The 24697-nt window shown below is 36.3% G+C and overlaps 1 protein-coding gene across 1 annotated transcript in view; it reads left to right on the top strand.

Moving 5' to 3' along the window:
* Window positions 1–24697, top strand: part of LOC127650657 (syndetin-like) — a 199768-nt gene that overhangs the window by 153988 nt on the left and 21083 nt on the right. Inside the window, exons 24-26 of the mRNA XM_052136228.1 lie at window positions 7887–7983; window positions 10232–10390; window positions 22854–22975. Coding sequence (XP_051992188.1) covers window positions 7887–7983; window positions 10232–10390; window positions 22854–22975 — 378 coding nt within the window. The remainder of the gene's footprint in view (window positions 1–7886; window positions 7984–10231; window positions 10391–22853; window positions 22976–24697) is intronic.

Raw genomic sequence — 24697 nt, 5'->3', positions numbered from 1 at the left:
TTAGCTTCGGCAACAGAAAGTGGAGTTAATTTCATTAATTGATATGACACTGTAGGGGCTGATGAGAGCTACCTGAATTTCCACTATAATACTGATGATCGGCAGCGGATGGAAGCTGCTAAATCTCTGAATCACATTTTACCATCCAGTATCTCTTTCTCTGACCTTTATCCTGTTTGACTGCTTGTTCAGCAAAAAATTAAGCCTTTTCACAATAACAGGGAATACTGCCTTGCAAACGCAGAGAGATCAGCTGACCTGAGAGAGTTTGATCTACAGTATGTAGTTGCCTTGGATGCAGCTATGTTGCCAGATGGTGTTGACTCACCAATAATTGTGTTGGAATTTGGACTCAAAACCAGAGATTTCAGAGATTTAGATTGGATGGATCAGAGGTTACAGAGTTTAAAGGAGTAAGTCACCTAAAAATGACAATTCTGTCATTTACTCTGCCTCATGCCATTCTAGGGTGAACAGATTCCTGCTTGTGGACCTAGACGCAGATCAGTGCGAAGTAGAGGGTTAATCCGCATCTGTAACTGTTGTCACCTCATCACTGGCAGTACTTTTTCTCAGTGTGCGCTTGTCTTTCAAGAGTTTATCGTAAAATGCAGAGCAGTCCAGTCCAAAATTAAGACGTACGAAAAGCAGTGCCTTCAAGACTGTTACACTGAGTCGAGATTTATCCGGAGTCCATGCTGCGTTCAATAATGAGAACACGTGCTTCACAGATGCAGATGTCCCAGGCAGGCATAAAACAAATTCCACGATCTTGGCTAAGACTCCGTAGTTGATGGTCTTGCTCTCCAGCTCACGAAAAATGTCTGTCCATCTCTCAGACATGGCCGTCTTATTCATGTTTCACTAAGTGATTCGACGAGTAACAATGTTTTTCATGCAAGCCCACTCATCAAAGAGTGTGGTTTCCTCAATCAAACTGAGAGTTGGAATTCTGAAGTAGAAGTGTTCTTTCCACTCTGGGATGTTTCTCAGTAGGGTGCACTCAATTTTTCTGTGTTTCTGCAATTAGTGGCTCCAATTTTGGAGGTAATCCACCGATGTTGAATAAAAGTTTGTCACTGCACAAAAGAAATCATCCGCTCGCATGTCACATGTCACAAGCTTCCACCAGGGCATCCAACTGCTTTTTAATGTCAGAGGGTATGAATGATTCCTCCAGCCTGGATTGTAAGACTTTTATCAGGTCGTGAATATGCAAAGCTATGGCTGCGCACAACAAAATGATAAGCAAAAATTCCTTCAATTGCATGCACCTTGTCAGATTTGGAACTTTGCTTCACAAAAAAATTGCTAACATTTGGTGAGGCACACTTACTTTTAGATGCATCCACATGCTTATTTGTATGAACATGCTGGTGGGGCCTCCATGGGCTATGGAAAAGCAAGCTCCACAAATCTCACACCTCACTTTACTAGGCTTTGTCTGTGACTCCTTTTTTAGAAATGTAAACTTTTTTCTTGTGCTACGATCATCAAAAGAGAGTTTAATTTACAGTTTTTTGTATACCTTTCTCTTTAAACGTTTGTTAAACAAGCTTTAATATCTTGTAATGGAGGAACTTTGACTCATTGATCGATATTATTTAATAAAAGTGTTTATCACTTACTTTGTGCATCTCTGGGTGCCAACATATTTCTGTGATGTCATGCACCTGCATCTCAGCAGAAAAAATTGCAGACACATTACAAATCCATTAAGATGCACAATGGACAAAGCGGCGCTTAAAGGAAGAACTTGCCATGGTTTGAGATCATGGACGGTGTGCTGGGACATCATCCTGCTGCACCACACAGTTAAAGTCGGCGAGTTGTCAACGTAAACTTATCTTGCTAGCTTGCTATCGTTTCCATACAATATCAACTTGATATTCAAGATAACTACTGTAGATGACATGCGTTTGTATTGGCTTGTGAAATGGGCGGGGTGCGTGACGTTTGCAACAGGGCGGAGCAATAAAGGCAAGTTTTAGGGCAATGCTGCGGGGCTTTTGGCCCAATGGTGGGAATGCAGAACGAGTTTGATCTTGTGGTTTGAGGTCCGAGCATACATACTGTAGCTTAATGAAATCTCAAATCAGTAAATGTGTTAATTGCGATTAAGAAACATTTACACCTTAAACATTTTAAATTGATCGCATGCGTTAACACGTTAATTATGACAGCTCTAGTTTTTTTTGTTTGTTTAGCATCATTATTATAAAAGGAATTCACAACTGAAAAAAGATCAATATCAAGTCCAATTATGCTTATTTGAATAGATCGTAATTATATGTATTTATAAATTTTGCCTGTTTAAATACATATAAAAAATATGTATTTAAAGCATATTATATATCAAAAGTAAATAAGTAAAGGAATCCCATTACAATACTATAAAAGTCTTTAGAAGTCATAATGAACACTTTTTTTAGGGGCTGTTTACACTGAACGTGTTTTTGCATCTGTCCATGCTGTTTTTTTAGTTGTTTCGATGTAAACATGCACTAAGCAAACATCTTTGATGGTTTTCAGTGTTCATGTAGGAGCGTGTAAATTTAAAAATAACTTCCAACTGTTAAAAATCTCGAGACACCTGTATTTTGCTCTATTCCTGGCCCTTGCATTAAGCTTTTTTAATGCATGTTGTATGAATCACTATGAACTGTGATTTTGTAAAAAGTTTGAAATTTGTGGAAAAGTGAGAATTCTCACTTTGAGTTTCACACACAATATAGGAGGTTCGGAACAACATGAGGGTGAGTAAATAATTTTTGGGTGAAGTATTGCTTTAAATCTTTCTCCGCTTTTCTGATTGCACAAAAACTACCACATTGAGTCATCTCATAGGTGAAGGTCATGGCTCCAGCCGAACCCTCCTTGACCAGTATGTACTTGTTCAGAATGCACTACAATCAAAATTATGTTTGTTTTCTGAGAAGGATATTGCCAGTGCAACATATTATTTGCCCTCCACCACCTTCCTGTCTTAATGGAATAATCAATGAAAGCTACAGAAAATAAGCAGAGAGCAGGCGTAAGGGTGGGAAAGATAAGCCAAAGAATTGGGTATCTTGTTATTGTTTGAGTGCTGCATTTATACAAGCATAACCATACCAACCTTGGATTATTCCTTATTTCCTCTGCACCATTCTCCGGTGAGCAAACAAACCTGTTTTTTCCATCATGAATGTTATTATTTTTTTAAACATTTCAAAAAGAGGAGGAAAACAAATGTATTTTATGACCTCTCTTTCAAATAAACTCAGACTTGTGTTCTTAGTCCGTTTATTTAGATGTAATTTCCTTCACTGCTCTGGTCACGATTCACTGATTCTCTGTTTATTTGTGAATTTGTTCTACACATTTCAGTTAAATCTTCTTGGGAACATTCATTGTTGGCAGGTTATAAATATTCCAGACACAAAATTTCAGCAAGCGCAGATGACAGACTGTCAACATATGTAATGATATGAGTGATAATTTGAATATCAATCATTTAAAGGAATAGTTCACTATATAATTAAAATTCTGTAATCATTTAATCAGATTTTTTTCATTCCAAACCACTATGAATATCTTTTTTCCATGGAACAAGAAATGTGATTACTTTTCCTGGACACTCTTTTTAATATAATGGAAGTAAATTGGTCTGTCAAGCGGGACTAGTTTCAAAATTACAAAAAAAGTATCATAAAAGTGGGCCATATAACTTTTCTCACTATGTTCCAAGTCTTCTAAACCCATACGACAGTCTGTGTGACAAACAGGCAAAATTTAAGCCGTTATTCACTGAAAATCTTTGTGTCATGTCAGGTTTGTTTTCATATGCTGTTTATGTGAGGCATGTTTGATTGAAGAGCTGCAGCTGGACAAGATTTTCAAGGGAAAACACCTACATTTTTGTTTGTCAAAGCTTCCTTTTGTCCCAAAAAAGCAATCTTATAGCTTCAAAAGAAGGCAGTTAGGGATCTCCAACATATGGTTTGCATATTCTGGTTTCATCTAGTCTCTAGTTTTCATTTGGAGAAATATGCAAATATTTGGACTCTTATCACGCAATGAACACTTATCTCTCTAAGTGGGCAGTCATTAGCATAGATTAGCTGGTGCCTTATGCATTGTGCTGGTGGGTGGGTACTGATTCTTTATGAGGATCCCAGTTGTTCACAGTCATTGGCAGCAGTAGGAGTCAGTGATTTGTAATTACTGCTTCACGCAGTTCTCTTTTCCCCTTCTTAACAGAATGGCACACATTGGTTTTGATTACTGTGGTGGCTAAAAGGGCGTAATTGATTTGCTCAGATCACATAAATGAATATGGCCAATACGTAAGCAGTTAGAATAACATTTATTTTCCTGCTCTATACAGTTTATATGATTTACAATAATCTTGTGTTTCAAATGATTGAATTTGAGGCATGAGGCAAGCAAGAAAATAGTTGTAGACAAAGAGAGAGAAAATTAATTCAGCAGTTAAAAAACAATATGCTAAATTATTGTAATTAACCATCTCATTATACTGTAAGCCCTTAAATTAGAGGCCCTTAAAATAGAAGTAATTGAATGCTTAATGCCAAACAAAGGTAAAAATAAAATATGCAATATATATAATTGTTATTTTCATGATTATTTTATTTTAAATTGTCTGAGAGATGATCATAGTTTAGCTTCATGTACCATTGGAATTAATATTTAAATATCCAATAAACAAATATGCCTTTTTAATGAGGCCACTTCAGACTACAGTGGACAGATGTATTTTTTGTTATGAAATGTAAACAACTAAAATGTAAATAATACCTTAATAAAAGTGTTAGTTCACCTAATATTTAAATTGTTTACCTGTTTGGATCTCCTGGAATAAAATACTGTATATTTAAAGTTATTCTAGAGTTACTTTACCATTTTCGTCAGCCATGTTGTCAACAAAAACACAATAGGATATAAAGGGAATAGTAATATAGATTTATAGAAAAAGATAATGACCCATACAGGTTTGGATCTAACGTCACATAAAAATGAGTGCTTAAACTGCATACCTCTCAGAGATTAAAGAAACTGCATGTTTAATTTTGAGAAAGAAATCAAGTTTTACCCTTGAAAAGTTTTGCTAGTGCATTATGTCCAGCATTCAGCCTGGAGGAAAAAAAACTGTACAAATGAAAGCTTCACTGTACTACACTGTAAACCTAGTTAGCAGAACTCAAAACATAGGTAATCAGTTACATCACATTTTTTTAAGTTAATAAATTCCAAATTTAGGTAAGTGGAACAGCCAGGTTTTGATTTTGTACTACTTATGCATGCTAAATGCACTTAACTTGAAAAATACATTTTGATGGCACTTTTGTAAAAATGTTGGCAACACAAACCAGTTATTTCCACCACATTATTTACCCAAGTCAAGTCTGACTAGTGACTTGCTTAATAATGGATAAAGCAGTAAGTAAGATACACACTTGGTATCGGTCCTAAGCTCAAGCTCCACTCTTCACCAAAATGGTAACCCCCAAACCTCCAACATAATAGAAGCTCTTCTAAATAGCAACGTAGCACATTAAACACTAACAAGTTTCCCCCTTTGCAAAAACACAAAGTAACACTTCATTTTGACATTTACTTTCCCTATCGAGTCCCATACAAAGCATGCTGGGAACAAGAAATCCTCTGCCCAATTTGAGTTTCCCAAACCAAAAACATTCTGTTAAATTTAACTCAAAACAACAAAACCATTCAGGTTACTTTAACCCTCTGGGGTCTGAGGGTGTTTTGGGCCTTGGAGAAGTTTTGACATGCCTTGACATCTTTCAGTTGCTTAAAAACATATTAATGGCTAAAGTCTGATAACACTGTATTTAGCACAAACTGGGCTAAAATAATATCTGAGCAACGTGTGTACATGTTTGTATTTTTGAGAAAATTAAGTTTATGCGTGGTTTTTGAAAAACAAAAAATTTAAGTAATTGAATTAAGGCCATATAACACATACTAAACATTTGTCCACAAGCCGTTTGAGAACTGGATCTTGTAGCCTAGAGTTTTTGCTACAAAATGATGTGAAAACCATCCCGATCACTCATTCATACAAAACAATATACTAATTTAACTTTTGTAAGACAATTTTAGTGTTAGAAAGGTCATATGCAAGGAGGCGTGAACTATCATGAATATTGAGGTAATTCACACCTGAGGAGACAAAAGACCCCTCCCCTGGGCCTATCAATGAGGAATGTGACAGAGAGAGAATGAATGTGAGGAGACTTAATGATCAAAATCAAGTTTTAAGTTAAAAGAAGTAATCTGACTATATATTTTCTTTACATAAAGACTTTACTTAATTTTAGACCTACACTACAGTTTAAAAGAAGTCTGTTCTGCTCACCAAGACTGGATTTATTTGATCCAAATTACAGAAACAACATTGATATTCTTAACTATTTTTACAATTTAAAAGAACAGTTTTCTATTTGAATATATTGTAAAATGCAATTTGTGATCAAAGCTGAATTTTCAGCATGATTACTGCAGTCTTCATTGTCACATGATCCTTCAGAAATCATTATAATATGCTGATTTTCTAATATGGGCATATTTAAAGTGCATTTTACTCATTTAACCCTAACACATATTTGCAAGCACAAGCTTTGTTTATGATAATGAAGCAGCATAAACACTAGTTAAAATACAATCTAAACATTCATATTATTTTTATATCATATTTATGTCATACAGCATACAATTTAAATACCTGCTTTAGCCAAAACAGCATTTAAATGTAACTAAAACTTGCTTATTAGGATATATTTCAAATGTCAATACTCTGAATCCTGGCTGGCAATTCTGGAAACAGTCCCACTAGTAAAATATGTACATGTTTATATAAAATAGCACATCAGCTAAAGAAAACTAAATGACTTACTCGTCCGAAATTGTATCCTCTGCTGGATCAAGTCTCTCTTCAAAATACAAACGTTCATCAGAGTCCCGTTCTTCTTCTGGGGAAAATGTTAACTCTTCCTTAATATCCAGGAGTTTCATCAACTGTGTATCGTTACAAACACGCAGTAAAGTGAATGAATTGTTTACATCAAACCTCTGAACACTGTCGGGGCATTTCCCATTTGCATTGATCGTCTCAGCACATTAGCATATGAATGGCACGCTCTGCTGGTGGGATCACATTATATATAATTAGATGAACCGGTAAAAAATTTACATCGCTTTGTTTCATACAGATTACATTGCAGGAGAATATTTGTTTGAATTGTTTTATTTAAAAGTAGACATCTTAAGCTTTCTTTAGACATATATTTCATGTTTGTGTGAGAAGAATTTGCGGAGTTTCAGTTAATTTTTTGACGTGTCAGAAATATGCTCGTGAACACAGAGACGTCTGATAGCTCACCCTTTTTATTTTCTTTATTTTACAAAAACACAAGGTTTGTTGTTATTGTTAGTGTACACAAATAAAAGTAGACCCTTTATAGTCTCTAATGATGTCTTACACGTATCTATATGCCCCAAAATGATGGAGTATTATAAGTTGTTTCTGCTGTAATGACGAAAATATCCAGCAGGACGCGCTAGCGCGTCCGTCGACCCCAGAGGGTTAAAGGTGTCAGTTTTGTGAACTCAAAAGAAAAAGTTCTAAATACTCATCAAGATTCATTTCTTTGAACTGATTTTAATGGTTTAATTTTTCACTAATTAAAATGTAATTACTTTGAGCACTGGGGTTTACACTGTATAACCTTTTTTCATCAATGAAGCTAGCTTTCAGCATCGACGAGTTTCCTGCAGGTAACCAATATGTGCCCATTCTGAGCAAGCATGTCATTTTAAACTGCAGAAAACATTCTCTGATTCTTGCCCTTTTCTCCCTGCAGAGTCTTTCTGGCAGAGCAGTTTGAGTTCCTTCAGCCCCATCTCGACACCATGATGCCTTCAGCCAAGAAGCCCTTCCTCCAGCAGTTCTACTCACAGGTCAGTTTCATCCATCTATTTATGGACCTGACCTTTTCTATCTCTCCCTTTGAGAGCCCTTTCAATTTTCCCCTTGTGTTCTGCAGGGTGCCCAGTGTTGTCTTTGAAATCACTTTTCTTAAACTCAAAATTTCAATTGATTGGCTCTACTCACTGTACAATATTAGGATAATTTGGTTTAGAATATTTAATGAATTATTACATGGCTCTTTGAAATAATTGATTCTTATTGGTCAATCGCATCATTCTGCAGCCAAAATTTTTTATATAATGACCGCTAAACTATATGTTGTCCCTGGCAGCCTGTCTCCCACATTGTGCTATATTTTGCTATATAGTGTGTAGCACTCCACTGTCTCTTGCTTTTCACATACTGTAATAAAATAATTTTCAACCCTACTCAATATTTAATGTCAATCAATTTACTTGATTGATAAGTAGCCATACAGTATATTAAATGGGATCATGTACAGTCAGCTGGTTATTATCGTAAAATAAGAGCACCCTTTACCTGTCGTAAAATCACTCTAATGCACGGCCTCTCATGGCAGAGATATGTTCATATTTCCCTTTGTTTCTGGCATCTGTTCTTATATTTCAACAAGATGCCCAGATCCTGATGATAAAAACTACCCCACAGCATGATGCTTCCATCACCATACTTCACTGTTGGTGTAGTGATTTTAGATTTGAGCCATATGTATTGCTTTGATTCTTGGCTCAAGGGCTCTATCTCAGTGTAGCTGTGGAACTTTTCCATACTTCTTTTTAAGCAATTGCATTTTTGTGTCACCCTCCCTTACATGTCAGTTTTATGCTATATATTCTGATATGATTGACTGTTGCAACTTTATTACTTCTTTTGCTATAACTTCTTTAAAGGGATCATTGGTGAAGCATCCACTTAGTAATTCAGTCAACAGTGCTAACCACTTGGATGATTCTTGTACCTTTTTTTACTCTTTGGAATGTCTTTTCATTGTTGTCCTTGAAGATTTGCAGCCTGAGAAATTCCACTAATATAATTAATCTAAAAATGCATGGATGGCTGCCAGTCGTAAGGCAAATATGTCCTCACAGACTCACAGACCCATTGCTTGGAACTTAAAGTATTATTGAGAACTAAATTCGTATGAATTTCAGGATTTTAGGAAATGTAGGATTTCTAATTCAGTATAATAATAGTATTCAGTAGATTCCGGGGGGGGGGATTGGGTAACCCTGTCAATAATCAAAACAAGCAAGTACAACTCCAAGATTCATATCCATAAATAAATAAAATATTATTTTGAATATATTATATTTTATACTTGTTTATTGTTTACATGCATAATCTGCACTATTTACATTGATTTGTTAAGCGCGTAGTAAAAACCGGTACTGTCTCTTTAAGAAAACTGACAGTTCAGTAAAGAGCATCTGTAAATGAGCGCATATTAATGAGAGAGGACTGGAATGGCTTAACTCATCCATGCTATGCGTGATTAGAATAATTTTGTTGTTGTTATTTTTGATCAACAACTAACCGTAAAGAACAGAAAGGGTATTAAATGTGAAATGATTCAATGACAAATGGATTGCGTGGATCTCGTATTCGTACACATTACTCAGAAATACTATTACTCTCAATATGCAGTACACAATTACTGGTGAGTGAAATTTGAACATTTACCAGCTAGTGGCGAATCACAGACATTTTTAATTGCATAGCACAAAATTTGGTTGCAAATATGAGTTATTTCCTCTTATTTTATTGAAGGGTTGAGCGTAGAGGAAAATATTTGAGGATTTAAGAATCAATATAGAGTTCGTTCAAATAAAGATCATGACGCATCGGAAAATCTATATTTTTACCTAGTCAAATGATATTTTATGATTTCTCTATTTTGTACAAATTTAAAAGTTTTCTTGAGACTATCGCCCTTTTCATATGGTATGAGCCTATTTCAATTTTTCCCAAGGGTCTGAAGTGGATGTTGGCGAATGAGAAGATAACAGAACATTTTAGATGCACTTCACAACTTCAGATAACGCTGGCTGTTGCTTTTGGACTGCATGTTTTTCTCAAGCATTTTATGCTGTGGAATGTTTATTTACCCATGGGTTAAATAAAATTACATACGGGAAACAAATTCCATCTAAATAGGACTTATGTTGTCACTTTGGGCATAAATGTCTGCTAAATGATTAAATGTAAATGTTGTATTTGCATTGCTCTTTAATTTGACCTTTGTTGTTTTCCTTATAGACTGTATCTACGGCCAGTGAACTCCGCAAGCCCATTTACTGGATAGTGGCAGCTAAAGCCATAGATTATGAGCAGATGCTGTTGCTGATGGCTGGAGTGAAATGGGACATTAAAGAGATAATGTCACAGCACAATGTCTACGTGGATGTCCTTTTAACGGTAATGTGTTTTTGTGGCCGTGCAATGGGTTTTATGTGCAAGAGTAATGTGTTGGCCCCTCTCTGTTCATTTAACACTACAGGGGAGGGGGTGGCAGTATACAGTAGTTAGACTTGCATCAGTAAATATCAGTCAACCTTTTCTGCATCTAGAAAGAATAGTCTGTTCTTGGCAGTGTTTTTTTCATTCTCTTCAGTCGAGTACAGCATGGTTTGTTTAGTTTTAAGGAAAGTGCCATGCCACAGTGGCAGGACATTGCTGACATGTCTTATCCACTAACTTGACAGGAAACAAAATAAGCAGTGATCCAGATGTGTGGTGTCAGATTGGCTGATGTGTGTCAGAAGGTTATACAGAGATCTAAAGTTAAAGGAATGTTCCAGGTTCAATACAAATTAATCTCTGTTGATAGTATTTGTGCCATAATGTCTGCCATCACAAAAAAAAATATATATATATATATATATATATACACACACACCATATATACTGGCGTCCAAATTTTGGAATAATGAGCAGATTTTGATCTTATGGAAATACTTTGGTACTTTAATTCCCCAAAGTGTCATTCAGCTGATCACAATGTAGAGTCAGGACATTAATAACATGAAAAATTACTATTACAATTTGAAAAAAAAAAAACATTTCAGAACTACTTAAATTGTTCTCATCAAAACATCCTCCACGTGCAACAGTGACAGCTTTGCAGATCCTTGGCATTCTAACTGTCAGTTTGTCCAGATACTCAGGTGACATTTCACCCCACACTTCCTGTAGCACTTGCCATAGATGTGGCTGTCTTTTCGGGCACTTCTCACGCACCTTACAGTCTAGATGATCCCACAAAAGCTCAATGGGTTTAAGATCCATAACACTCTTTTCCAATGTCTGTGTTTCTTTACCCACACTAACCATTTCTTTTTGTTTTTCTGCTTCAAAACTTTTTTTTTTTTTTTACAATTCTTCCCATAAGGCCTGCACCCCTGAGTCTTCTCTTTACTGTTGTACATGAAACTGATTTTGAGCAGGTAGAATTCAATGAAGCTGTCAGCTGAGGACATGTGAGGGTGTCTATTTCTCAAACTAGAGACTCTGATGTACTTATCCTCTTTTTTTAGTTGTACACCTGGGCCTTCCACATCTCTTTCTGTTCTTGTTAGAGCCAGATGTCATTTGTCTTTTGAAGAATGTAGTGCTTTGTATGAAATCTTCAGTTCTTTGGCAATTTCAAGCATTTTATAGCCTTCATTCCTTAAAACAGTGATTGACTGATGAGTTTTTAGAGAAAGCTGTTTATTTTTGGCCTTTTTACCTAATTTTGACCTTAAGACACGCCAGTCTATTGCATAGTGTGGCAACTCAAAAACAAATACAATGTTAAGCTTCATTTAATGAACCAAATAGCTTTCAGTTGTGTTTGATATAATGGCAAGTGATTTTCTAGTACCAAATTAGCAATTTAGCCTGATTACTCAAGGATAAGGTGTTGGAGTGATGGCTGCTGGAAATGGGGCCTGTCTAGATTTGATCAAAAATGACTTTTTTTCAGGGGGCCTTGTTAGCTCAGCGAGTATTGACGGTAACTACCACCACTGGAGTTGCGAGTTCGAATCCAGGGCGTGCTGAGTGACTCCAGCCAGGTCTCCTAATCAACCAAATTGGCCCGCTTGCTAGGGAGGGTAGAGCTACATGGGGTAACCACCTCGTGGTCACTATAATGTGGTTTTCGCTTTCGGTGGGGTTCATCGTGAGTTGTTCGTGGATGCCACGGAAAATAGCGTGAAGCCTCCACGCACGCTACGTCTCCACTATAACGCGCTCAACAAGCCACTTGATAAGATGCACGGATTGACGTCTCAGATGTGGAGGCAACTGAGATTGGTCCTCCACTACCCAGATTGAGGTTAGTAGCTACGACACCATGAGGACTTTGAGCGTATTGGGAATTGGGCATTCCAGATGTTTTAAATAGTGATGGTGCTGTTTTTTTTACATCAGTAATGTGCTGACTATACTTTGTGATCAGTTGAATGCCACTTTTGGTGAATTAAAGTACCAATTTCCTTCTGAAACAGCAAAATCTTTACATTATTCCAAACTTTTTTCCGCCAGTGTGTATGTGTGTGTGTATATATATATATATATATATATATATATATATATATATATATATATATATATATATATATATATATATATATATATATAAAACAAATATATATAAAACAAATATTGCAGTTACACCAAGACATTTACAATGGAAGATCACAGGACAAGATAATAAACATTAACAGACCCCTGTGTGACTGCTGTGTGCATTTTCCTTTTCCCTTTTTGATTTGAAACTAGTAGCACTTAATAAACAAGCAAAAAACAACAATAATAATATTTTTTAGAGCAAATAGTTTTCCTAAACATATGTTCCACACTGGTACTATGTTTTTTAAGAAAATATTTGTAATTTTCTATAAAGCTTAATTAATCATTCTTATTAAAAATAACGGCCAGCATCATCAAATCACTGCCAACCATGTTTTTTTTATAGACATGTATTTATTGAGTTTTAACACTTTACAAAATTAAATTTTTAATACATTTAACAAAGCATCTAACAATCAAACTATAAAGGAATCCACTCCCCCCACCCCCCAAAAAAATTAAAAGTTAAAGAAAAAACAGAACTAGAAACAAACCAAAACAAAAACTGGGTAACGACATTACATAATCATACACAGCGTAGCATCACATGGTTAAGGTCTTGACAATTAGGGACATATCACCTTCAAGTTTTCAGAGTTTCCTCAACTTCACAGTTCTCCAAGAATGCAAGAAAGGGATTCCAGATCTCTTTGAATTTGGCTGATGTTAACTTTTCAAGGACAAGATATGCTGATAGTTCTTTCAGCCAGCGAACAACAGAAGGGCTCTTGACAGCTTCCCAACAAAGAGAAATCAAGTGTCTAGCCTGTACTAAACAGAAGTCAGTCAATTTCCACTCTTTGCTGTTTAACATACATTCCTTTGGATACAAATTAAGAATACAAAGTATAGGACAGTCGGGTACTGGATTCAAGGTCATCTGAGAAATGCATTTTAAAATTTCCTTCCAGAACTTTCGTATCTCAGGACAATCCCACAGACAGTGAAATAAGGTGCCCTTTTCGACATTGCATTTAACACCGCTGTAAGGACTATTTGGGTTCATCTTATTCAATCTATCAGGAGTAACATAATTTCTCATAATCCAATTATATTGAATCAGTTTGAGATGGGTATTTATTGTTAGGAGTTGAGCTCTCGAACACACCTCTCTCCATTCACTGAGATATCTTTTTGCAAATAATTTATCCATTGAGTTTTCCTATGCTCAGTAGAGTCTTTATGATTTTCCACCAGTATGTTATAGAGTAAGGATATCTGACCCTTGCCAGTACCATTATTCACTGCTAGGTTTTCTAATATGGACAGGGGGTTGTGTATAGGAGTGCGTTTGTGCGTAAACAACTCCTTAACTGTAAATATTTAAAAAAGTGTGTTTGAGGTATATCACATTAATTTCTAAGTTCCTCAAATGAAGCTAGTTTGCTTTCCTTATATAGATCCATAACTTTACAGAGGCCCTTTGTTGCCCACATTTTAAAACCTTGGTCTTTTTTGCCAGGAGAGAAGCTATCATTCCCCCGTATTGGTGAGAAGCCTGAAAACAAAGCAGCTTCACCCAGAAATGATTGTACATTGTGCCAAACATTAATTGTGTTTCTCACAAAGGGGTTATCAGTGAGTTGTTTCAGTTTTTTGATAGATGCTGAGTATAAATAAGTGTTGTAGGCCTTTAGTGCATATACTTTCAATTTGTACCCATGGTAAGTAAGGTTCAGGCGAAAACCAGTGCATTGCAGCTCTAATTTGAGTAGCTCAGAAATACCATTGTAAGTTGGGTAATTGTAACCCTCCCCTCTCATATGGCAGGTAAAGAAGTGATAGTCTCACCCTTGACCTTCTGTTATTCCAAATAAACTTTGTAAATAATTGCTTCATTTTTGAAAATAACTGTGGTGGTGGGGGTAATGGGATAGATTGAAATGGATATAAAAACTTTGGTAGTATATTCATCTTGATTACATTTATATGTCCTGAAAGGGAGATTGACATTGATGACCAACTATTCATGGATTCGGTTACTGAGTAAATTATAGGATCATAGTTACTGGATACTAAATCTATGATGGTTGGTGTAATGGTGATACCAAGATATTTAAATCTATTTACTGCATTATTGAAAGGGTGGTTCATCACCGGATTTATTCGCTCCTGCTTATTCATAAACATGACAAGTATTTTGTTTAATTTACTTTAAACCCTGAACATTTTCTGAATGTGTCAATTAAATTAGTCAGATTAAGAATTGAGTTATTTTAGTCTGTTAGAATTAAAAGGGTGTCATTAGCATACATTACAATGCGATGTTCGGTGTCCGATACTTTTATACCTGAAATTGAGGGGTGTGATCTCACCGCTATTGCAAATGGCTCCATTGCTAAAACAAATAGCATTGACAAGAGAGGGCACCCCTGGCGAGTACCTCTTTTGAGTTTGAAAGAAGATGATATTAAATAGTTGGTGGAGACCTTTGGCCATTGGGTCAGTATAAAGTGTCTCAATCCATTTCCGGAAGTAGTTACCAAAGCCAAAGCGAGATAACACATCAAATAAATAGCTCCACTCCACCCTGTTGAATGCTTTTTCAGCATCTAAAGATAGAATGGCAGTGTCGGGGGTTTCCTCCCTCGAATGTATCAAATTCAACACCCTTCTGACATTATGAAAGGCTTGATGGTTTTTCACAAACCCATTCTGATCCGGATTGATAACAGTCAGAAGTACCGGTTCCAGTCTTCTAGCCATTACTTTAGCGATAATCTTAGCATCTGTGTTAAGCAGTGAAATAGGCCTATATGATGTGCAATTGGTAGGGGACACTGCCAACCATGTTTGAATAAAATTTTGAATTACAATTCTGAAACTTTCTTCTGATTATCTTTGTTCCATGTCTGACAAACACGTTGAGTGGTCCAAACATCATCTGCAGCCTGAAACTGAACTTTTGGTCAGATTTTAGGAGTGAATACACTTAGCTGCATAGAAAAATATAGAATGCACCCTTGCTCCCTATTTAGTGAATGGCTTAACCTCCGGTGTGCTGTCTGTCTGCACTGGTCTCATAACAGTTCAAAATACACCTTATTTTCATCCTAACTCCATATAAATCCACTGAAAGCTAAATGTTTCTGCCTTTGCATGAATACATTTATTCTCAATGTGAAAATGCATATTAAATATATTGGAATGCATTTACTGATGCTAATAAATTGAACCATATTGTACAGTGATAACAAAATAAAACAATAACTACATTTATGTTAAAATGAAGTGAAATGACTTCCTGGAAATCACGTGGTGTGCCAAAAATGTAACCCTTAAATGACAGTGTAGATTCTTGTGAACAGTATTCAGTCGGTTTTAATTAATTAAAATTATGTGTTGCGTATAGCGAAGCCAAAATACATTGTCCACACATGTGAATGCAGGGTTGCATGAGGTTAAAATGAACATTGTTTTGAAAGTATAATCACAACATATAAATATTATATAAGCTGGCTTGAGACTCATGTTGTATGAGGATTCAACTTCAATGCAATGACCATGTAATGCCTGTAAAACCAGGAAATGTGGCATGATATGCCTAAAGGTACTGGAAAAGGACTGTTTACTGAAATAAATCGTCTGTGTGTAGTCATGTGCAGTCAGTGGACCTCATGATGTTGAACCATTGCCCACTCACACAGCTGCATGTTTAAAGTGAGATAATTCGGGTTAAGTGCTGCTCCTCTGGGTGCTACTGTTGAAAAGCTTGTGGGTTCTTGAATCTTGAATGAAAGCCCTGGACAGCTGTCACTGTCCCTGTCCCAAATATGTCACTATTTTACATGCAGCACATTAAGCATGCATGCTATATTATAATATACTGTCCCATTCCTGACTCCCACTGAAACAAACAAAGCAAGTTTATGCCCAAGAAGCAAGCTTGATTGATATGTGTACCATGAGGTTGCTAGTTAAATTTCGTCATGGACATTTTCCTCATGCCTTTTTCTTCTCAGCTTTTTGTCCACACATTTTTTTTCCTCCTTTTTTCCCCTTGCCTTATGACTGTGCCTCGTGAATTCATCTAGATTAGCAGTCACCAATTAGCGGACCACGGTCCGAGTCCAGACCCCAGCTTGGTTCCATCCAGACTGTGAGATAACGACAACGGTTGTAAAAACCGTTTGTAAAAACAGCGGAGCTTTACACACCCCAAAAGCACTCAGGTGCGATTAGCGCTATATCATCTTTTTCTCAAGCTAACACGCTTCAGTCCTGCTCCGTGCATGTTGCCTCTCTCTCTCTCTCTATACACAAGGCATAATGCCTGATTAGGCTGCATAGAGTTCCAGGCACGGTTATTTTAACAACAGCAGCATATACATGGTGAGCAGCAATATAGATGGAGACTGGCATCTTTAGCTAAAACACACTGCAGAAAATGAGAATAAAGCAAAGTGATTTTATCTTCATCTGTCTGAAAAGTGACTTGTATGGTTCAGCTAAAGCAGGTTTGTGACAGGACAAGTTCACATGTCACCTTTTTAGACTAACGTCTTTTCTGTCTAAATATAGCTTTATTAATCAGCATGCTACATGCCTTTCATGACAAACTGTTTTTGTTTTAATTTTGTGAAAATTAATCAGAGATTTCAAAATCTCTGATAATTAATAGAAATGATTAGTTAGCATGGCTATTTGAGTTCTCTGCTTCTAATGAGAATGTTCCCATTATTTCATAGTCAGCCCATTTATACTTATGCAAACAGTTTTTTTTTAAGATGTAAATTGCTAGTTTACTGTTCTTAGATTTTCAATTAAGGAAAATACAAACATGGTCCATTCAGACTTTAACATTTTCTTAATTTTCTCTCCCTTTACAGTAACATCTTTTCTCAGTCAAAAGGTCACCTATGTCCCATACAAATGAAAATAATCAAACACAAAAACTGGACTGCTGTCACCCAGCTTGAAAACAAATGTTGATCTTATCTTGTAATATTAATAACCAAGTGCACTTGACTAATGAACTCTATGAAATATATAATATATATATACTACTTTGAAGAGACTATTTCGATTTTTTTTTTTAGAAAGTTCTATTGCTGCCAACGTGGAAAGTTATAATAACTATTCCAAAAAAAAAAAAAAAAACGAACAATTTAAAAGCCATACTGACTACTGACACCGTCAGTTATTATTTTCCGGACCTTTGCTGGGAAGGAAATGTAGCGAGCGAGTGGACCTCTTGAAATTTTAATTGAATATCCCTGATCTAGATTGAAAGATCATGGGTATCAATTATTTGCCAGGATTTGAATTATTTAAACATCAGGCTCCGGAAGCTAAATGCAGATTTGAGGGGGCAAGTTTAAGAGTTTAAAAGTTATCCCATGTCTCAGTTTAGTATCACTGGATTGAGGGTTTCTCATTCCTTTTCAAGTCTGCGTTTCTTCTTTAACCTTCGCTCATTAGCCTCTATGCATTTTGCATGGGGAGATGGGAATGATTTGAATAGCTGACACATACATTGAGACAAAGAGGCTCACAGAGCAGATGGGGTTTCACTATTCAATTATCTCTTTGGCGTATTTACAGAGGAAGCTTGCTGAATCCCCAAATATGCATAATCATGTGGCGGCAGGGTGTATTTACATAAGTCCTGGACGAAGCGGCAAAGTTTTGTGGGGAATATAAGGGAGCTTGACTGCTAATGAAGAAATAAGGCTCACCTTTGTGTGCCCATAAAGCCGAGCGAAGCTGCTCTGCCCATTTCTCTCAGTGCCATCATTTTAACCCTGCACCAAGTGTGTTTGCTGAAGCCAATTTGTAAAGGTTTGCCAAGCTGACTGTATTAATCATGTAATGGTGGGAAATACAGCACTGACTTACTCTTGTTTTTTATTTATAGACGGTGAGAAAATGACGTCCTGTTGTTTGGACTGTTAAAAGGAATTTGTTTACATGATGATTCTTCTTTTGACTACTTGAAATGTTGAGAAATTAAACGTATTTAAAATTGCACGACGGAACTTTGTTTGACGGATCTTTAGAATTCAACTGTTTTATTAACTACACATTAATGTTTGTTTTGTTCTACACAAATTTATTGAAGAGGTGAAACTCATTATATGGCTGATATGAGTTCAATGGAAGATGCTTTAACATTTCAATCTTCAGCCTCATGGGCAATGCAAGTGAACTGTAATACTTCAATAGTGTGCCAATATGCACTGCAAACAATAAGACCATAATATAAAATGATGGGCTTGAAATGTAAAATACTTCATTAAACATTAAAATAATATGCAGAAAAATGCAATGGAACAATTACATTAATAAACAGTTTATTTGGAAGTAAAGTTATAATCATGCAGCAGAACTGGTGAAAAGTGGCACGAGACACATGCACTCTAAAGATGTATTCAATAACTCACAAGATGATATCTGACGAAAACGCATATGAACGCACACAACACGATTGTCGCCAATGGCGAAAGATTTTAAATTATTGTCACAATCGATTCATTTTAGTTGCATATGCAACCATTTTATTCATAGTCTGGAGCCCCGGAGAGATGGTTATATACGCAACAAATGAATGTGAATATCTGTGCTATGAAGTGGATAATATGAACAGCTTGATATAAATTCTTAACAACAATATGAGCATATATATTCATGGGGAACTACCTTGTACCTATAGTGGCTTTTTAGTTGCAAGTTTAAATTGTCTACTCTGTTTAAACAGACCATCTGCTTCAAGGGCAATGGAAAGTGACAACAACTTGTGCGTTTCTGTGACTGGGGTAAAAGAAATAGGGAATAAAGAAGAACACACACACTTAGACACTCTTTTTAAGTAACCTCAAAACTGCAGCAATATTGGTAAAAATGTTACAGTAACTTCATCTGAAAAAAAAAAAAATTATAAACACATCTTGATCAGTAAATGCATGAGTAATGATTGATTTGAGCATGACAAAAAATATAAGCTTCAACGACCTTACCAGAAAACATATCCAAGCCTTATAGCAAGTAAGCAACTTCACCAAACAGTTGAGTTATCCATTAACCATCCATTATGAGAATGATGTCCTGTTTCTGCTGTGCTGAACAGCGACTGACTGAACTGCAACAGCTTCCCTGCCAAGTGCCAACACAGTCGGTCCTTCTTTCTGAGCTTATGGACATGACATAAACATACAAGCACAAATGATGCAAGTCTGTGATTTTCTGCATTTAATTTTTGGAGGAAAAGTTGGATAAACCTTGGACTTGCTAGCACAACAAGTTAGCTGACAGTCAAGAAACTTTGAACTTAAAAAACTAATTTAAACAATTTGAATTGTTTTTTGTTATATATAATCTTTATACGGACTTATACAGAGTTTCTGTATTAAAATTCTGAAATATTGACCGATTAGGTGTGTATGTGTAATGAGATTTTTCTGTTTTTGTTGGAAAAGTTTGATAAACCATGGGCTTACCAACACAAGTTAGGTGGTTGTAAATAAAATTGTAGATGAAAATTAAACACAAATATTATTTCTGAAGTAAAATTCTCAAATACTGGCTTAGTGACACCTAATACAACTTGCGATCGTTGTTAATTATTCTTAATGTACTTTAAACTTTCACTCTGCTCCCTGTTAAAGATGTTGTTGCTTTTGGGAATATAACGTTTTATTTTCTCTTAAATGCTTAAATGGAGAAAGTAATGAAAAAGTCAGTAAAAAAAGCTTAAAGCCATTATGATCTACCCTTTTAAACCACAAAGTCTGTTATTATAAAAAATTATAAAGAAATACAATTTTTCTTTAAAATCATGCAAGGTCACAGAAAAGTTATCCTAACCCTAAATCACCCATTTGTATTCCTAAAAATAAATGGCCTCCATTAGAGCAGAAATGCACTGTTATTTGTCTCTAACTGCCATGTACTGTGTGAGCACATTGTTATTTGTATATACATCGATCAGCCACAACATTAAAATCACCTGCCTAATATTGTGTAGGTCCCCCAACACAAAAAACATCCAGTGAGCGGCAGTTCACTGGATGGAAACGCCTCGTTGATGAGAGAGGTGAACAGAGAATGGCCATACTGGTTTGAATTCACAAAGTCTATGGTAACTCAGATAACTGCTCTATACAATTGTGGTGAGAAGAATGCTATAAGAATGCAGAATGCTATTCTGAGATGCGGTTTATCACTGTGTTGGTGGCACGAGGGGGACTTTCACAATAATAGGCAGGTGGTTTTGATGTTGTGGCTGATCGGTGTATAGAGCCGGAGAGGTTGTTCTGACCTCACCATTAGGTACTAATTTCAGAGATCAGTCTAAAGCTCTCTCAACCTCTAGAACTAAAATAATTTTTTTTTCTTTTTTTTTTTTTTGCTTTCTTCTGCAGATTTATAAAGCATTATTGATGACACCTCAGATTTGACTTTTCAATGCTATACAATATATGTGGATTAGGCCTCAATGTAAACAGCACAAAAGCACACAAAATTGTATGCACGCAAAAGTGCACATCCGTTTATTTGCATTATTAGGAGTTTATCGGCTTAGCAAAAAGTAGTGGTGCTTATGTACACACACACATTAGCAACTGTATGGCAATGCCCTAGCAACCACCCAGACCACTCTAGCAGCTGCGTAGCAAACACTCTAGCACCACTCTCATCTTCTTCTGAAAATATAAAATCTAGTTTGATCTATGTAAGCTTTGATTAGATTCTCATTTGAATTTTTATGCTGTCTCATGCAGGGACTGAAAAGTATAATTGGATACTGAAATGCAGATATTGTTACCAGCTCTTTTGTTCTTTTTAAAACTGTATATCTAAGTTTTAAAATAAACTGGATATTTTAAAATGAATACAGAAGATCAAAGGTAGAAATATCACCCTGAAAAGTGCACAGCTATTTTAGTGCTTTTGGCTTGGTATCAACATTCAAGGTGCAAGAGCACGGTACATGTAGTCCTTGGCTCTCAAATGAGCTATATGTCAGTTCGCTAAGAAAGTTATGGGCGTGTTTTCCTGCCACAAGTGAAAGAGAAATGGGCTTAAGCGCAGCTGAATCAACACCTCAGTGAGCAGCTGGCTTATACAGTACAGGATTTTGTATGTGGCATGGCTTTATCTGGACTTCTGCACTGCAGGGATTTACAGACAGTACCTTGGGATTACAAATCCTGTAGTTCGAAAAGCCTTCTCTGCCAATATGGCACCAGTGAACATTTATAGCCTTTGCGGTCCACACGCTTCTGATTTGGTTATTAATTTACACCTTTGTTGGGATTCTGGATTTCTGCAACATACTAAAATAAAACTATTTCTAGCTAGTTCATGACCTCTAATCCAGACCTCTCATCCAACATGAGGTTATTTATTGAAATATGGTTAACAGTAAGTACATCACTCTAGGGAGAGCTCTACACAGATTTAAACAGGAAAAGGGGACGGGCGGGTTCACTATGAATGTTTCACTGATTGCTTAGTTACTTTGCAGGCACTCTCTGCGTTGTTTAGCACCTGATTCAACAGCTAAAGGGTAAAGGAACTGTGCAAATTCAGGTAATAGCCAAATGCCAAAAATTGTAGGGCTGAGTGCGCTTTTGCGCATTTTCTGTTCTCCTTGGTCAGATCTGAATGCTAGTGCTGAGTGCTTAAAATGAGCTCTACTACATCATGCGCATGGATAAATGGCCGGTTATAACGCTCTTCTCCATTATTTGATCATCATTTGCAGTAGCGATTCTAGCTTGTTTGGCGTCCTGGGCAAAACATGCTTCAACACGCCCCAAAGTTGTTGACCGGGGGGTGGTGGTGTATGTGATTCTAAATGACGCCACCCCCAAAGTTGTTGACTGGGGTGCCTCACGCCGCCCCACCGCAAGATGCTGCCCATGCCTAAATCCACTCCCATTCATTTGACTGATCACTACAAAATGTATACAAATGTCAGCAGAGGTTAATAGCACTGAGTTTTGTGAGTGTAGTGCAATCTATTTTAAGCCTGATTATCTTAAGGAGGTCTGTTTGCGCTAAAAATAATGATAGTGACCTAATTTGAAAATGGCACAACACTTTTTCAGCTAAGTGTTAGCGCCTAGTTAAACTATATTGTGGTGGTGGTTGATGAAGGAGGTGCTAGTTTTTGCCCAAAAATACCAAGCGGATTAGTGGCAATATAATCTTTTAGTAAATTTGCTCCAAAATGTTTTTTGGCTGTTTAGAAATTGTTCCAGTAATAACAGCCCATCAGGATGCAAACTGCCTAATACATTTCTCTAATTATTTTCTGCAGGAGTTTGAGAAGTATAACCAGAAACTGGGAGATGTGTCAAAAGTTGTTCGGATTCCTCTGCCCGTTTCCAATGTCTTATGGGAGCACTGCATTCGTCTGGCTAACAGGACATTAGTGGAGGGGTAAGTGGGAATTCAACTGTACACCAAACAGGTTGATGTGTAAGACCACCATTTCTCATATACATTTCCTACACTAGAACATTTCTATTGAAATACCAGCCTTTATAAACCATTTTGACCTTTTCTAAATGATGAAAAATAGCTTAGAGTTGGATATTATTTGGATTCATTCCTAGGTCCACTGGGTTCTGCAGCACTGACCAAACTATATAGACTCATATTACATTGTAAATACTGCTGCAAATGGGGGGTACTGTTGGAATTGGGAATTCTGGTGCTTTCTACCAAGAAAGTGAAATTTGCAACACATTTGTTAAATTTTTTTCCAAGAAAATTCATATCTCCACTTATATTTCTAGATTTACAAAAGTGTTAACCCCCCAGGTTCTGTATATACGGCTGTATCCATATTGTGGGAAAACTTTCAAGTTTCCCCTGTTGAAAAGCAACCCCAAAGCATTACAGTGTGCCACCACCATGCTTGACTGTAGGGATGGTGTTACATGTGTATTTGTGCCAAACATAGCACTTTGCTTTAAGGCTAAAGAGCTCAAGTTTATTCTGACCATACCACAGAATGTTCTATCAAAAGGTTTCATGTTTGGGCACATGGTTTTAAAATGACTTAAAGCCAGCCTTTCTCAAAAGTGCCTTTCCTTTAGCCACTTTCCTAAAGAGGCTGAATCTGTGAAATGTTGAAGAGTTTTTTGATGTCAGGACAGTTTTTCCCATTGCAGCTGAAGAGCTCTGTAATTCTGTGTAGAAGCTGGCTTCTTGGTCACTTCTGTTCCAAATGCCCCTTTTGTCCAGCTGCTCTATTTTGTAGGATGAGCTGACCTTTGTAGTGTCTGAGCTTTTTCCATTTTATTTCAATGGACTTAGAAGGTTCGAAACGTTGCCACTCTTTTTATGGCCTTCTCCTTTCTTCTTGATGCTTCTGAGGCAGATCTTTGTGACAGCTGGATTGAGCAAATCCTGAGTCAGGGATATTTATGGTGCTAGCACAAGTGGATTCGACATGAACATGAAACTACTAACTTTATCACTCTAAATATTTACCTCACCCAGAATAATTGAATTGGTTTCACAAAGGGGACAAATACTTGCCAGTTAATATTAAATATTATACTACATATTAATGTAGACTGATTTCTTGGGGTGTAACCATTCGCTCTGACTTCGATTCGATTAGCTAACGATTACGATGCGTTGTGAAATCTGAAAGTTGGTTCCGATTCAATTATTATGGAGCAATTCATAATTATTTAAAAAAATATGACTAAAATGGATTCAAAGGTTTACCTTAACATTCCTAGTTTAGACAACACAGAAAATGCACCAGACTTGACCACTCGAGTCACAGATGCATTTAGGAACATGGAGGATTGGCTTATAAGTGTGACTGCATATTTTAACAAAAAATGCATTACATGATATGCATTATATATATGAATAAGTTATATAGACATAATATGGTACATATTGATATGTTACATGCATAATAAATATCCGATATGAATAATGTAACAATGTCTGGTGCAACATAATTACTTGATGCAAACACACATAAACAGACGGTAAACCGTGAAATAAGCATAATAGATTTGCATATCATGTAACGTTAACATTTATTGTACCAATAATTACAGATGAAATGTCATGTGCAGAATTAAATTGAGCAGGGTTATAGAATGAAAATATATTTTAGTAGCGTATTCCACG

This window comes from Xyrauchen texanus, chromosome 10 (genome assembly GCF_025860055.1).
Source record: "Xyrauchen texanus isolate HMW12.3.18 chromosome 10, RBS_HiC_50CHRs, whole genome shotgun sequence".
In the NCBI taxonomy this organism is placed as follows: Eukaryota; Metazoa; Chordata; class Actinopteri; order Cypriniformes; family Catostomidae; genus Xyrauchen; species Xyrauchen texanus.
The sequence above is the reverse complement of the archived record's forward strand: the minus strand, read 5'-3'. Positions and strand labels throughout refer to the sequence as shown.